We start from the raw sequence: 17,670 nt of genomic DNA, 5'->3' as shown, positions 1-17,670 counted from the left end.
TGACTTTCAAGGGTATATTTAAATTGTAGGATTTTATGCATTTACTCTTTTCCATTGCTGTCTCTGCCATCTCCACCATCTCTGCGATTGACTCTTCAAGGATGGGGCTTACTAGACTATCTGGAGCAGGGCGGAGTAGCTCATTGTTTTGCTTTGGCAGCTCTAGCTTTGGTTGATGCACTGGGATGTCTGCCCTTGTTCTTGTAAAGTAATTAAGGATGGTGTTCTTAATGGCCACAGGGCCATATGCCATGTCCGGCTTTCTCTTTGAAGGTTCAGTGGCTGTGTTGCCCTCACAAGCTTCGGGCAGTCCTTTCACAAGTGTGCTGCAAAACTCAGGGTGACATTGTCCGTAGTTAATTCTATGTACAGTTTGCTGCTTCGGCTCGCCATCTACATTTTCCATCACTGTGGAGCTCAAGCCAGCTTTCCTCTGCTCTCTTCTTTCCCTGGTGTTAAGCATATGCATCTCAAACACTGTATGGGAGAGTTTCCACCTCGATCAAAAAGTTGAGGACAGATGACTTGTCTTGCAAGTCCGCATTAATGCTTTTTTTTGCTCTCTAAAGCATGCCAGCTGGTTCTGCAGTGACTTGACTGACATGGGTGTCATCCGATCCGAGGGTACAACTGGGCCATGTTGACTAACGGTGAAGCTAGTAAACGTGGGGAGAAGGAGCTCACCCAGGTCACAAGCTGCACTGACCCTATTCGGGCCACTTCCACAACCTTGGGCTCAGCCACGCAACAAGAGCTACTTTATTGCCTACCCACCCCTCCCCCACCGGCCGCTACCACCACCTTGACTTCTGCCTCGTGCAGCCTAAAGCCTGGGCCTCCTGAGGGCACTCACAGCTGTGACCCAGCTGCTGCTGGAAGCCGTGTACACTTAGAGCAGTGCTTCTATTAATCTATGGTCCGGATAACTGTGGGGGTCCGTGAAGCCTACTCAGGGGGTCTGCGACTGCTGTAGGAGTGAACAGATCTGTCTTTCAGCATCAGTACTGTGAAACCTGAACACCTTTGGACCATGGCATTATAACTGAAAATAAAATAATCTGGTCAACTGAGGATAATGTTAGCAGTGCTAGCAAGTTAAACAATGCTTATCATACTAATCTGCTTCGTTACCTTTGCGTATTCATGTTTTAAGAGTAATAAGTTACCAGGAACTGTCATGTGAGTACCACTCCTCCAAACATAATTCATGCACTCCTCTACAAACACCCCCTTTAGACATTTAGGTTTGAAGGTTTCAAGAGGAGCTTGTTACCACTAAAAGTAGTTGGGAACACAGGCTCACTGCTGCCATGTTTGACGTCTAGCTCAATGCTAAATTAAAGAGCTGATTACACTAGAGAACAGGATAGTAGAAGGTCTAGGTCCACGACCAAATTCAGAGTTAAGTCTCATGAAATCGGAAATAAAAAAATAACATTCAAGGGAGGGCTGGTGTGAGGCATGAAAGTTACCACCATTCACCTTGAAAAGTACACCATTGTTTTAAGAACTCCAGTTTGCCCTTACCTCAGACTGAAGAGCACATTGCCATCTGGATACACACGAAGCATGATATTCTCCATAGTTGTATCATGGATGAATGACCTCTTAGAGTGGACAAAAAACACATCAGGTACCCAGATCTGTTTTATTATCCGCCCATCAAAGGTCATGCTTCTGTTATTAGTGCTGGGAAAAGATAGCCTCTCGTCCTTCCAGTAATGTCTGAGGTATAATGTCATAGTGAAATCCTTTGGGTAAAATAGAAAATTCATTAATTGAGTACACCCATGAATGGATACACAATGATGTCAACATCATATCACTCAAACATTTCTTTTTAAAAGAAAATCCTACTCCAGACTGTAAATAACTCAGGAGTCTGGTCTTATGTCTTTGTAAACAAGCTCTGAAGTGGGCCTAGAGCCAACATTGGTAGAAGTAATATTGTGTTTTAATATTGCATATACATGGCATCACTGTAAGAATGATTCCATGCTGAATACTGATTATAAGGCATTTAATAACAGCCCCTTACACCATAACGCCTCCAGAGCTACGCATCAACTGACAATGACATGCTTACATTCTTACAATTTTTTAAAGGACGATTACCACAGCTACTAAACTGTAACAGCGGGGGCGCGGTCAAGATGGCGGCGTGAACGGACACGCCTGTGGAGTGCTCCGCCGCCTGGGCCTGAGAAACAGCAAAAGCAGCCATGGGCCTCCCGTCTCGGCCGCCCTCGAGCGCCCTGGGGCTCTGCCGTGGTGAGGAGTGCCGGGGGAGCGGTCCGACACTGCGCGGAGTTGGCAGAGGGGCTGCGCTCGGCTGGGCCGCCCGGGTGGCCTAGGCCATGTGGGCTGCGCTGGACAGTGGCGGCCGGGCCTTTGGCCGGCGTGCGACTGGGCGGGGCCCCGATTGGCAGAGAGGGCACGGAGCGCCAGGCTGCAGGAAAGAGAGGACAAGGGCCCGGCGGTGCGAAAGTGAAGAGAGCCAGGCTGGCTTGGGATTCGGTGAGCAGCGGCACAGATCGGGCCGTGGAGGTTACGGACGGGGCGGGCGGAGCTTGGCAGCTGCGGTGCGCGGCCCAGGCCCCCCAGCCCTTTAAAGCAACAAAGGACCTGCTTGGGGACTCCTGGGGGTCCCGATACAGCTAGATGAGACAGCTGCCCCCGCCCTTCTTACCAGATTTGCTGCCTGGGGATAGAGTGAACAGGTGCGCAGGACGGCAGGAGGTGGCTGCTCGGCAGTGCCGGTCGGCCCGCGGTGACACGCAGCCCCTGAGCACAATAGAGGAGCTGCCTCCCCACGAGAGCTGAAGAAAGAATTCCCCTGCGGGCGGCGGTGGGCAATGGCATCCTCCAAGTCGAGAAGGGATCAATCGGTCCGGGAAATGCTGACCAGATCCCATCTGCCGCAGGGCAAACACAACGACGCCCGTGCCCAGGCATGGGGGCTTGCAGAGAAGGGAGATGCAGAGGACTATGGGACGGCACCGGTCACAAGAGGATTCCTCACCTCCTTATTTAACTCCCTGAAGACAGATCTCCAGGATTTGCGCAGGATCTTTCCCAGGAGATGGGTGAGTTGCGCGCTGATCACACCTCGCTGGGGGAAAGAGTGTCAGGTATTGAAGACAATGAGATATCCAGAGGAGACGAAGTCAAACAAGTACAGCAAGAGATCATTCTCTTGCGCGACCAGCAGGAGCAACTGCAGATCGCAACTGAAGATCTGGAAAATCGCTCCTGGTGCCATAACATACGGATTGGAGGCGCCCGAACGGGCTGAAGGGGACAACAGCATAGAGTATGCTACAGCTTTGTTCCGCTCCCTCCTGGGCCCAGAGAGTACACAGGAGATCGTGCTGGATTGGGTCCACAGAATAGGCCGACCGGGGGGGAGACGGGGTCGCACCCTCCAGACATCTTAGAGTGTATCCACAACTTTATGACCAAAGAAGATTTTCTCCAAAAGGTGCGGAACCTTCCTCAGATTCACTTTACGGGGCAAAGCTTGCTGCTGACCACAACCTCTCTGTATTCACACTGCAGAGGTGTAGGGAATTCAAGCCCATCACGGAGCACCTCCGGGCTAACTCCAAACCTTATAGCTGGGGTCACCCCTTCCGACTGATATTTCGTTGGGGCGACCAGCTGCAACAGGTGAAATCACCTCAAGAGGCCCGACGGATCTTAAATTTGCAAGAGGACGATGCCGGGACAAGGGCACCCGGTGGGGGGGGGACCTCCAGAGAGATGCACTGGATGGCGGCAAAAGGAAGAGCTTGGATGTGACGGGCACTGATGCGGGGCCTGGGTGGCGGGGCCGCAGGACGTCGTGCTCGGACTCTATGACACACCCCCGCGCTTTGCTTGAAGCCTCGATTCTTCTGGACTTCCTATAGAGGACTTGATTTTTGTTCGATGTGCACCTGTTGTGCTGTTCTGTTAGTAAAAGTATGCTCCCCCTGCAAGAAACGCCACCTGGCACATATGCTTGTCAACCCCTATATAAAAACGTCATACGGGGCTCTCCCTGGGTTGAGGTTACTCACAGCACACGGATGCCAGAGCCCTTCACCTTACACTTACACACTGGACACTTAAGTGCCCGAGCCTCAATGTCCGAGGCCTTAATAATCCCTCGAAATGGTTGGTGATCCTCTACTTCCTTGAGCGGCCAGAGAGGCATATATGCTTATTACAAGAGACACACTTGCTGGCCAAAGACACATACAGCTCCAAGTGGTTCCCTCAACAATACTGGTCTTCAGCTTCCGCAAAACACAGAGGGGTGGCGATATTGGTTTCCAAAACATTCCCTGGGGAATTCTTCGCCAAGGTTCATGAGATAAAGGGTAGATACCTAGCTTATAGGGTGCAGATAGATTTATTCTATTTCACAATAGCAAATATCTATGCACCCAACACACAACAAGAGGCATTCACGACACAGGCTCTTTTCTCGACGTTAACCACCCCTGAAACCGCTATACGCGTGGGAGGTGACTTCAACCTTGTTATGGACAATGAACTAGATAGGTCAGGGCAATGACACGGGCAGACAGGGGCTATTACTCCAGCAGGTCTACAATGGCTTGCAGACTGTGACTTGGAGGATATCTGGCTGAAGGCTCATCTGACCCTTCGCGATTACACATTTTACCCGGCTGCTACAAAGACTTATATGTGCATAGATTATTTCCTGGCTTCTTCGGAGTTCCGAGCCTGTGTTCAGGAGGACAGAATAGAGCCCCATGCTCTAGCAGACCATGCCCCTATAACATTGACGGCCCGACTTAATCTCAACCGCACTCGGGGACCTGGCTGGCATTTTTCTGGACACGCTCCTGCAGACACAGAGTGTGGTAGATGCGTTGAGACACATGATCACAGACTTTCTTTTAGTCGAAATGACGATGGGCATACCTCCTTATCGGGACTCTGGGAGACCTACAAAGCAGTAGTACACGGAGAGGTGATTTCTCTCTCGGCCATGGAAAACAAGGCCCGGAGAGAACAGAGAGTGTCTCTAGAGCAGAAGGTGGCGGCACTGGAGTGCTCCCACAAGCAGACGGGAGCTCCAAGAGTCTGGAGGGAATTGGAGAAAACCCGTCTCCAACAGAAGCGACTGGACTGGGATCGGGCCGAATACGCTATTGCATGGCTGAAGCATAAATATTATAAATATAAATATATCAGGGGTAATCGATGCAGGAAACTTATTGCCTACAAGCTACGGGCGCAATGTCATGCTAGCATCATCAAGATGTTGCGCTACTCCTCTCAGGGAGAGGCGCGCACCGACATGCAAATAGCAGAAGTGTTCTCCGAATTCTATTGAGAACTATACGTGGCAGCTACCGATATCACCCTCGACCCCTCCGTATACCTCACAGATTGCACAATTACTCCACTCGGAGAGAGATGCAGCTCTCCTCCACAAACCAGTTCGGATAGAGGAGGTGATCTCAGCCATTTCTCACCTCAAGACAGGGAAGTTGCCGTGTCTGGATGGCTTCACCCCCCTCTTTTATAAAATGTTCTGCCCTGAAGTGGCCCCATCACTCACACGACTCTTTAATTCTTTCACAGAGACCAACGCCCTTGCTCCCAGCATGCTGAATGCGATTATCACTGTAATCCACAAGCCAGGAAAAGACCCGGAGGAGTGTGGCTGGTATCGGCCTATTTCCCTCTTAAACATAGATGCCAAACTGTTCACTGGCATCTTTGCACAACGCCTCAACCCCTACATGCCCGGGTTGGTTGACCCAGACCAGGCGGGTTTCATACCTCATCGACAGTGCGGAGACAACACGAAGCAACTTTTACATCTCATAGACAAAACGCACAGATCGCGTAAGGAGGCACTCCTCCTTACTATTGACGCAGAAAAGGTGTTTGATAGAGTGCCCTGGCCTTATCTCTTCCAGGTGTTGGAGCACTGAAGTGGATAATATGTGTTTATCAAGAACCTACGGCGGCAGTTCGAGTCAATGGCACGCTGTCTCCGCCATTCCCAATCCGGCGTGGAACGAGACAGGGCTGTCCGCTTTCTCCGCTCCTCTTCGCTCTTTACATGAAGCCTCTGGCACAGAGATTGCGGGCCAATCCCCTAACAACGGGCATCAAATTTGGGGGTGAATACCACCTTTTTAGCCTCTATGCAGATGACGTGATCCTTTCTCTGTCAGAACCCTGGTCTCACTTACAGCGCTCACGGACGCATTACACGCATTCGGTTCCACTTCAGGTTTCAAGGTGAAGGCACAAAAATCGCAAATCCTGAACCTGTTAGTCCCTCCTTCGCTCGAGGTGGAATTACGCTCTAAACACCCGTTTGTCTATGCATGTCCATACCTGGGCATTGATCTAGCAACGACGACCATGAAAACGGCCCACAAGAATTACGCTGCCCTCTCCAATGCTCTAATATAGGACTTGGAGGTTTGGGGTAAACATAAACTCTCCTGGTTAGGTAGCATTGCTGCAATAAAAATGTCAATCCTACCGCGCATACTCTACATTTTTCCAAGCACTCCCCCTTGCCCCACCACCGAGAACCATAGCCACACTTCAGTCAGCGTTAATAAAATTCATATGGGACCTGAAACTGGCACACATTTCACGTTGCACAATGTACCTCCCCAAAATGGGGGTGGGGGGCTGGCGGTACCGTGCCTCTTGAAATACTATCAGGCAGCTCCATTGAGTTTCTTGCTAGGGTGGAGCCGCCCGCTCACTGAGAAACACTGGTGTTTTATGGACCAATCGGTCGCGGGGTCTCATATATGGAAGGAGCCCTGGCTGCAGCGTAGACACAGAGCTGTGGGGTTATACTCTTCCCCTATCACCAACACGACCTTCCGGGTCTGGGACTCAGTGACGACCAGAAACGGTCTAACAACCTTTCTCTCCCCTGTGACTCCGATTTGCACAAATCCCGAATTTGCCCCCGTCTTGAAATCCGAGGGCTTTCAGCAATGGCATGAGGGGGGATGCAAGAGAGTGGGGAGCTTATTCGACACGGATGGCATTATACCCTTTGAGCGCCTAAAAGAAGCATATGGGCTCACAGAGGCAGATAGGTTGACATATTACCATGTTAGGTACTGGGTGCTCCAGCCAACGGTTAAACCCCTAGTAGTGAGAACACTCACAGCTTTCGAGAAGTGGTTATTGATCAAAAACGATGACAAGCGGCTGATCTGCGAGATCTATGGGCACCTCCAAACTGCCACATCACTTCCTAAAACTATGGGTCAGAGAAGGTGGGAGGCTGAGTTGGGGAGGGACCTGATGGAGGAGGAGTGGAAAGGAATCAACTATAGGGCACACCACAGAGCTCACAACATATCAGGTGCTGAAACAGCCTATAAAATAGCAACATATTCGTATTATACTCCGGCGAAAATACACACCTGGGAGCCCACTAAAACTGAGCTCTGCTGGAGGAGGTGCGGAAGCACGGGCACACTTCTACACTTGCTATGGCACTGTCCCAAGCTGAAACGATACTGAAGTAGCATTCTAGACGAACTCGATAGAGTATTCGACACAGAACTTCCCAGATTCCCTACTTACAGTATCCTGGGCTTATCGAACCCTCTCACATTTCCCCTCCGATCCTAACGGGGATGGCAGTTTACCCTAGCCCTCAGCGTGCCTTACCAGACAATACTAGCTCTGTGGAGCACGGACAAGATTCCGAGCTACAAATCATGGCTCCATAGATTATGGATCATTTTAGCGATGGAGAAGCTATCGCTGGCAGCGGAAATGCGAGTAGATGAAGTTGTCACACTATGGGAACCCTTTTTACAGATTTTGTCTGCTGAATTCAATGAACTCACTTGCCCTACTTATCTGAAGACCTTGTGCCTGCTGAAAGATAAGTGATGCCCGTGAGCACAGTCAGAATTACATGCCTGGCTTCAAGGTCCTGGAGGAAATTGAGTAGCTGCCTTGGGTTCCTATGGGGGTGGGAGACAGAGGGAAGCTTGATGTAACGATAGGGGGGAGCTACTTCATTTTTATCAGTTGTTTTGTTGACTGTTTGATACTACTGCATATGGGACATTGGCCATAACAGCACTCTCTGACGACATCCACATTAAACTGTCTGGTGGGGGAGTGTTATCAAAGCTGCTGGGCTGTACGGTTGTAGGCATATAGCTGTGTACCCCTTTACTCTTTTCTTTCTTTTTTATTCAAAACATCAATAAACAGATTTGATCCATAAACTGTGACAGCGGCAGGAATAGATGGTGTTTGCACTACGCAAACTTGACGCAAATTCGAAACTCTACTATACCTATTCAAATGGATCTTGGTCTTGAACGGAGGCTTCAAATCATCAATTCATTTGCATAGCAATAACAGTGAAGCAGATTTTTCCCCAAAGTAACAACAGAGAGGTCTAAGATTGCCAACTTTGAAAGTTTTACAGTTTCAAAATGTATCAGTTTTGTCCTAAGTTTTGTCCTAAACTACAGTTTCAGACAAAATTGGCGAATGAATAAGCAACAGGCATCAGCAAATGTGGAATATCAAACATAACTAAATGAAGGCTCCAGTCAAGACAAGAAGAAATACACTGACTTGAAAAGCTATCACTATAAGCAGGGTTAAAAGGAGTATGGGGTCTCAAGTTCAGGGAAAGGGACGCCAGCCTCTGAAGGTGGACATAAGTAAATCTAAGCTCTCTAATATACAACTAAACATAAAACGTCAGCTAAAGATACATTGCACAGGTTCCCACAGAGCGTGAACCAGTCAAATTTAAATATTCGCAGTGGGCATGGATGTCAGCCCATTTCACATGAGGAGTACAATAAGCAGTTTCAGTCCTGCAGCTTTTAGAGATGTCAGACATCGGGACATAATCATCACAACACTCTTGAATAGTGTAAAAGGGCATCTATTAGGACAGGATTGCTTATTTGTAACATAACATTTGCATAGCTTTTGAAACTTCCCTCCCATAAACTTTCCTGTGGCACCCCTTTTGAACCTTCAGTTCTCACTTCATTCCCCCACTTTTTCCTCCGCTCACCCAGCTTCTGCTTTCATTCACCTACTATCCACATTCTCCTTTCATGCCCTTCCTCATTCGAGCATCCCCCACGCTGTTATCCTTCACCTGCTTCTTCTTCCCCCCTGGAAGGATGGTCAGGTCCGCATCTCCACCCTTCCCCATCTACTGCTCAATTACAGCAACCTGCCCTAAACTGGCATAACGCACCTCCCACTTACATCACCCAAACCAAAAAGACCCTCACTGCCCCTTTCCAACACTCTTAATCCCAATATTCCTTATATGAAGGGCGGGTGGGTGGCCAACTTCCTAGCAGCACAATCAGCTTGCGTGGAAAAGGCCGATCCCTTTCCCCACTTAACTATATATCCCTCCTGTAAGCCCACCCCTGCTTGTCCCCCTCACCAATCCCTGTCCTCCTCATCACTCTTCCTGTTCCCGAATGATCCCGTGGAGAGACCAGACTGCGTCTCTGGCAACCACGGGGCCCTTCATCAGGACATAACCATCACAACACTCTTGAATAAAGAAAAAGGCCATTTATTAGGACAGGATTGCTTATTTGTAACATAACATTTGCATAGCTTTAGAAAATTCTCTCTCATAAACTTTCCCGTTGCACCCCTTTTGATCCTTCAGTTCTCACTACTTTCCCCTATTTTTTTCTCCGTCCCACCCAGCTTCTGCTTTCATTCACCCAGTATTCACATTCTCCTTTCATCCCCTGCCTCATTCGAGCATCCTTCTCGCTGTCATCCTTCACCTGCTTCTTCTTCCCCCCTGGAAGGGTGGCCAGGCCCACATCTGACTTTCCATTCTTCCTCATCTACTGCCACCAAGGCAAAACCCTTGGGGCGTTTTGCTGCCCCACCAGCGACCCCACTGCAACACTGCAATTCACCAAAACATACTCTTTGGATTACACTTTCTCTCCCCACAATTCCAACAGCAAAACCACAATTCCATGAGGTAATAATGCATTTACCATCTCCCACATGTGCACTCCGTCGTCTCAGGAGAGCACCGCCTCCTCCTCCTTGATCCCCTCATGCACCAAAACTTTTATACTGTGTGCCCAGCTTGTCTGCTGGGACCGCTGACTAGTGCTCGTCTGCGCCTGGCGCCAAACTGCGGAAACTATTTCACTGGGAACGAGACAGGGAAACCACAATAGAATTGTCAGCTTTACATACCGAAGTATAAAATGCCTCAGCAGCCTCAGCACCCTGAGATCTCTTGCCCTCAGTCTATTCACCAAATGTACCACCCTCAGGTTGTTCATATGAAAATGTTGCTGACCTGATGGCAAGCTCCTCACCCCCCAGCCCATCAATGCCACCAGCAGCAGAAAATTCCAAGAAAGCAATACTTCTGCCCCGCTTCAAACACAGGTCTGGTCACACCTCCGCGCACCACTGACCTTCCCAGGATATGCCCAAACCTGATGCTCCTGCTGCATCCAAGAATAGCTGAACCTGCCAGACAGTGCCCTCCTTCAGACAAACCATCAAGACCCCATTAAACTGCGTCAGAAACATCTCCCAGACCTCGATGTCCTCTACCAAAAACCCAGCGGCAACAGAATCCTGTGATGAGAAAGGAGTGCCCCCGACATCACCAGACTCATGCGCCGTCCAAAAAAACCTTGCCCCACAAATCACCCTGCAAGCAAACGTGAGGAAAACCAATAGCCGCTTAGCCATCCGCAATTCTGTCTTATGTAGCAGCCGAAGATGTCACAGAAAAGTCAGCCTTTCAACCTTTTCTGCCTAGCAGTCGAACCACAAGTGCCATTCTATCAAGCTCAATGCCCAAGAAAGTTAATATACAGCTGGGCCCTCAGTCAATTCCATTGCCAGAGGTGCTCCTAACTGGAGCATCAACTGCTCAAAAACCCCTAAAGACCCTGTTGCATGTCCCAATTCCCATCATCCCCAAAAACCAGAAATCATCCAAATAGTGTGACACCGCTCGATGCTCACTCACTTTGGTTAAAACCCCACTGTAGGAATGTACTAAAAGCTTCAAACAAGGCACACGAAACAGCACAACCCATAGGGAGAACCCTGTTGACATATATGGCCCCTTCCAGCCACATGTCCAGCAAGGAGAAATCCTCTGGATAGATAGGTAAGAGTCAAAAAGCTGCCTTAATGTCACACTTAGCCAATTCCGATCCCCTGCCACCCCTTCGGATGAGCCGTCTGACATCATCGACGGAGGCATACCTACTCTTATATCTTCTGGCGCGATTAAATCATTCACCTATGCTCCGTCCGGCCAAGACCAATGATGTATGAGACAAAATCTCCTTCGTCTTTTAGGCACCTCATCCATAGGTGAAATGATCATATCCTTCAAAAGGCCACTCGTAAAAGGGGCCCGAAATTATGCCTTCTGACACTTGTTTACTGAGTTTGGCAATTACCCCTTCTGGCAGTACCCTGATGGACCGCAAATTGTCCACCTATCAGTGCACTTGCTGCCCTTGATATCCCACTCAGGAACCTTCTCTGAAACCCCAGTTCAATCTGCGGGCTATGTCCGTATCCGGGTACATGTGCGCCCAAGGCAGCAACTTTGCCAATCTAATTGGAGTGGGAACCCCTCATCCCAGGAGTGCCTAAGGCTCCTCTGCTGCTGATAGGTCACCATTTTTCCACCAGGCTGGCCAGGGCGCAAAACCCCCAAAATGCATCTGCGCTTTACAGATAATATCCATATATTTAAACAAGAGAAACTCATTACCCCAGTCCCTTCTACCTCACCTATCCCTCCACCCACTGACTTTCTCTTGATCTGCCTCTCCTGCCCTACAGCCTCCTCCCTGTCCTTACACAACTGTGCCCACCTGACCTCAGTCTCGGCCACCAACCAGGGAGCATCAATATCTAATGTGGCCTGATCTCTGGCCACCGCCAGCTGTGTCCTGACGCCTCTGAATGCCCCCCACAACTTGACCCAGCCTGCTCCCCAAAGGCCCCCTCGCCATGTCCCACTCACCCTGGTGCCTAATGGAGCTCCCCTACAGACCTGCCTCCTGCCCCTAGACATGCACCTATTTGGCCGTGCCTCTGTACCTTTTGGCTTCCAGAGGCCTGCCCTTGCCAGCAGACAGGTTCAGGGGCTGGTCCCCTTCTCCTGGGCTCTCTGGCCCTGCCTCCCCCATCTGCAAAAGGACAGTGTCACAGGAGGGGTGCCCAAGGGGCCCTCTTGTGTCCTACAAAGGCCTATGTGTTTGCGGCCCCACCCACCAGCCCCACTGTCTCGTCTACCCTGCCCCCCCTAACCTGCCTCGACTACTGTTCGCCTCAGGGAGGTGGGTTGTTGGACGCTCTGCACCCCCACCCCCTTGCCACCTTCCTTCTCCCCATCACTACCTACGGCGATTGGCAGGTGGCTAACGCCGCCACGCCGTACACTGCGGTGCACGTAGGCGGCACCAATCCCCCACCAAGGCCTGGTCGAGGACACCAGGCCTGGGTAAATCTGCCCTGCCGGCCACACTGTGAACGCGGAGAGCAGCACGGACGGCCTCCATGATGGGGCCTGAACCCATGACTCTACCTATTCCCTACCTCACCCAGCCAACTTCCTAGCAGCACGATCAGCTGGCGCTGAAGACGCCGATACCTTTCCCCACCTAACTATATATCCCTCCCATGAGGTCACCCCTGCTAGTCCCCCTCACCAATCCCTGTCTTCTGCGTCACTTTTCTGCTCCCGAAGGAGCCCGTGGAGAGACTAGACTGCATCTCTGCTCTCCACGGGGCCCTTCAAAGTGAGGACTTCTTGTTTGACTCCTTTCTTTCACAAGTGCAGTCAGAAATACAACATTTCAATAATATGGAATCTTTTAAAATGTGGCCTACAATAAATAATACTAACTTTTACACAAACATACCCTTACTATGGTTAACTATTAAGATAAAAGTCACACATTGTGTCAGTCTACATATAAGATTATACGTGATATGCATGATTAAGCATGTTATACATTAGCATGTCATTAAGTGCAAACGAAAAATAATGACACTGTGTCACCAATCTCAGCAGAGTAATGCTGATTGTAATCTTTCTTTAGCCTGTTATGCTATGTCCCGAACAAGGGATACAGGCTGCTTTTCTTAAAACATATTTACATGCTAGGAATGTGAGCGTATGGATGTAGGTCTGCTGCCCCCTAAAGAGCCTCCATTCCAGCAGACATTTGTAGAGGATAACAAAATTTGACTTGCCTTCTTAATGTTTCCTTGGCAGGAGGTTACTTCAAAAACATGCCTTTGTGATGCATCTGACTTATACCTCAGCCACATCTCATACTGAAAAGTGGGTCACAAACCAGTCAGTGTGCAACTTGCACATCCTTGTTTGCTAACTACCTTTAGTACATCTGGCCCTACATGCTAGAACGTAGCACCTACTGACCTGGTAACGTAAAGCATGATATATATTAATCATAATCAGATTTTGACGCTGATATTAAAGTGACTGGCTGACCAGACAGCTCAGTATATTATTGCACATGTAAGTTAATTTGATACTTTCATGTTCATACAATAAACCACCTTATAGCTTATAGCTAATAAATACCAACTAATGGGAACAAGTCACATAGCTTTAAGACTCGCCTAACAAAATCTCGGAAACAAATCTCTAGATTAGACTGAAACAGAAGGATATATTTTAGGTCTCTGGCCCTTGCATTGTTAATTAACACAAACTCATGGAAGCAGGTTAATGAGCATTAACATTCGCTTTTCATTGCTGCTTACATTGCTGCTTTGTATGGTTGCTGAATCTTAGTTATATAAGTTAATATTAAAATATATTTTGCATCTGTTCCATGTAACTTTCCCTGAAGAATCTTTGTCAACCCTAATGTTTTAACTTTTAAGAACAGTCGTGTTAGACCTGTCAGCCTTAGGGTGGTCTTCCCCACAAAGGCTTTTGCCTTCCTCCTCCATCTTTTTGCTGATCTTATTTTTGCTGGTCTTAGGACTCAGCACATTTTACCACTGTTACCCAGTGCTAAAGTGCATGTTCTCACTCCTTAAGACATGCTCACATTGGCTTATCTCCAACTGGTTTATATAATGTACCCATCAGCCCCTAGTACATCTGCCCAGGCCTGTAAATGAAAAGCTACCAGTGTGCCTGCAGCACTTATTGTGCCACCCAATTCAGTAGCCCATTAAACATGCCTCAGAACTGCCACTGCAACCTGTATGTGCAGTTTTAAAATGTCATTTGGACCTGGCAAAATAAACCTTTCACCAGGCCCAAATCTCCCTTTTTAATACTTATAAGTCACCCCTAGAATAAAAAAAAGTTGGACATGTATTTTAAGTTTTTTATGCCCTGGTAGTGAAAATTTCCGAAATACGTTTTTCATTAGTGTCCTCTTGCATAGGACAACACTGGAGTTACCGTATTACATTTAATAAACTGTGATTTCCAAATGGGAACATGTAACCAGTTCCTGTTTGGTGTCTTTGGAATTTTAAGGAAAACATCCTCTCTTACGTAAAGTAAAATTTTTAATTACAATTCTGAAAATGCCACTCAAAAAATTTAGAGGTTCTTTAAAGACCGTGGGCCTCCTAACCAAGTAAAGCAATAGTAGTAGAGCAAGAGGCGCTTATTGAACATATGTGAAATCTCCAACAAGTTTTGTAGAATCTATTTGAAACCATTTTTGAAGGAGGAGTGTCCTCTGTGTCTTTGCAGGTGAATTAATATATTATATACACCATGTTTCTTTTATTTTAGCAAATACTTTTGGTTATATTAGCTTAGAACAAATTAAAAACTGATTTAGAGTCAGGCGGTCAGGTTACTCTGCCACAAATGTGATGAATATCCTGTCCTTCTTATTATAAATGCATTATATTCTGTGGTGCTTCTAAATAGTGTAAAGTGTGCAGGAGGCCTTTAATTAGTCAGACATTAAATAAAAGGGGACTCCATGGAATGGTAGCGTAGTGGCCAACTTGTAATGGGGATGCATTTTGGGTGAAGCATTTGAAACTAAATGCATGAATAAATGTTCAAACATATGTACAAAGGTAAGTGTCTGAATTAAGGTAATTGTTTATAGCTGAAAAAAAAACCAGTAAAATTAATTTTCAATAATAACATTTATAATAATAAAATAAGAAATGTTGAATTCAAACTTCTGTTTCAGGAGGTTTAAGATATGGCACAAAGATATTTTGTGCTGCAGTGTATCAGTATTTGGCTGTCTGCAAAGTACAATGAGTATGGTTTTAGGATTAAGGTGCTCATTACAACCCTGGCGGTCAGTGTTAAAGCGGCGGTAATACCGCCAACAGGCCGGCAGTAAAAAAAAATTGGATCATGAACACGGCAGAAACCGCCAACACAGACAGCCACTTTAACACACCAACCACCACGGCGGAAGCAACAAACACCGCGTCGGTCACCGCCAACAGACAGGCGGAAGACAATGTACCGCCCACCCCATTACATCTCGCCAATCCACTAGCTTTTCCGGGGCGGTACCAACGCCATCAAAAGCACGGCGGAAACAGTGTTTGGAGGGTAAAACACCCACCTCTCGACACTCAATGAAGAACCAGGATGCCATGGAGCCCAAATTACAGGTCCTGCCCATGCTGGTCTACATCCTCATACACCAGGAATATCAAAGGCGGCGGCGACGACCACGGTGAGTACTACACCTAGCACACAGGGGAGGGGGGAGAAAAAAGAGAGTGACACACACACACGCAACACCCCCACTCGCACCCCCAACACCATACACACAAACACATGCAGCAACATTACAGTTACACCCCATAATCCCCTGGAAGAATGCAAGGACAAAGGAATAGAGTCAAATCAGTGATATATTAGAAATAGTCAGATATACGTAACAAATATAACAACAGTATTTACAAATATTTACAATATGTACATAAGGCCATACATTGTCCTTTCCAAATGTCCGTGGGCCACTGGGCCAAAAATCATGGGCCAAGCCCACACTTGACTCCTGTCTCAATACAGAGAGAACACTGCAGGGGCATCAGGTCGTAAACACACATACACCTCAGGGGGATTAGGGGGGGGCACCTCAGCCGGAAGATGGAATAACGCCACTGCTCCTGGATGTGGCTCCATGCCCACTGCAATGTCCTGGGGGAGTGCAAAGCCACAGTCTCTCAAGTCTCTCAAGTGGGTGGGGTGCCCACTGCTTGCTCCTGGGGAGTGCAAAGCCACAGTCTATGGAGTGGATGGTTTCTCCACTAGTTCTGGAGGGAGCCTTGTGCCCAGTGTGCTTCATCCTGCCAAGGAAAGGGTGAGTGGATGACTTCTTCCACTGGTTCTGGAGGGGGCTTAATGCCCAGTGTGCTTCATCCTGCCAAGGAAAGGGTGAGTGGATGCATATCTCCACTGGTTCTGGAGGGGGCCTTGTGCCCAGTGTGCTTCATCCTGCCAAGGAAAGTGTGAGGGGATGGCTTCTTCCACTGGTTCTGGAGGGGGCTTTGTGCCCAGTGTGCTTCATCCCTCCGAGGAAAGGGTGAGTGGATGGCTTCTTCCACTGGTTCTGGAGGGGGCCTTGTGCCCAGTGTGCTCATCCCTCCAAGGAAAGGGTGAGTGGATGTGTATGAAGTTGGCTCTGTATATACTATCTCAAAGTAAGAGATAGTGTGCACAGACTCCAAGGGTTCCCCTTAGAGGTAAAATAGTGGCAACATTAGATAATTCTAATGCTCTATTTTGTGGTAGTGTGGTCGAGCAGTAGGTTTATTAGAGGGTAGTGTTAAGCCTTTGTTGTACACACACAGGCAATAAATGAGGAACACACATGCAAAAACGTAATTCAAGGCCAATAGATTTTATATAGAAAAATATATTTTCCTAATTTATTTTTAGAACCACAAGTTCAAGATTTGAAGTAAATACATAAAACTCAAGGTACTCCACACAGGTAAGTTAGGAACTTTGAATTAGAGCAGTAACATACACAGTTTTAGTTAAAATGGCAATAAGCTATTTTAAAAGTGAACACAGTGCAAAAATCAACAGTTCCTGGGGGTGGTAAGTAATAGTTAGTTTTTCAGGTAAGTAAGGCACTTAAAAGTTCAAGTTCCAGGAAATAGGCAGCCCACCGTTGGGGGATCAAGGCAACCCCAAAGTTACCGCACCAGCAACACAGGGCCGGTAAGGTGCAGAGGTCAAAGGAGGGCCCAAAACAGATAGGCACCTATAAAGAACGGGGTGTTCCGGTTCCAGTCTGCCTATAGGCATGTGTCCTGTGTCTTCGGAGGGCAGACCACGGGGGTTTTGTAGAGCACGGGGGGGGACACAAGTAGGCACACAAAACACACCATCAGTGGCAGAGGGGCGGCCAGGTGCAGTGTGCAAAGCAGGTATTAGTTTTGTATTAGAAACAGTGGAGGGACCCTGGGGTCACTCTAGCGGTGCAGGCAGTGTACAGGAGGGATTCTCGGGCCAGCAACCAACTGGGCTAGGCAGAGGGTCACCTGATGGTCACTCCTGCACTGAGGTTTGGTTCCTTCTGGTCCCGGGGGCTGTGGGTGCAGTGCTTGGTCCAGGCGTCGGGTTCCTTGTTACAGGCAGTCGCGGTCAGGGGG

General features: G+C 48.3%; 1 protein-coding gene across 1 annotated transcript in view; it reads right to left on the bottom strand.

Moving 5' to 3' along the window:
* Positions 1–17,670, bottom strand: part of LOC138249546 (gamma-aminobutyric acid receptor subunit rho-3-like) — a 1,472,352-nt gene that overhangs the window by 299,931 nt on the left and 1,154,751 nt on the right. Inside the window, exon 4 of the mRNA XM_069203495.1 lies at positions 1,528–1,751. Within this exon, the coding sequence (XP_069059596.1) occupies positions 1,528–1,751 (224 nt within the window). The remainder of the gene's footprint in view (positions 1–1,527; positions 1,752–17,670) is intronic.

Source organism: Pleurodeles waltl, chromosome 8 (assembly GCF_031143425.1).
Source record: "Pleurodeles waltl isolate 20211129_DDA chromosome 8, aPleWal1.hap1.20221129, whole genome shotgun sequence".
NCBI lineage: Eukaryota > Metazoa > Chordata > Amphibia > Caudata > Salamandridae > Pleurodeles > Pleurodeles waltl.
The sequence above is the reverse complement of the archived record's forward strand: the minus strand, read 5'-3'. Positions and strand labels throughout refer to the sequence as shown.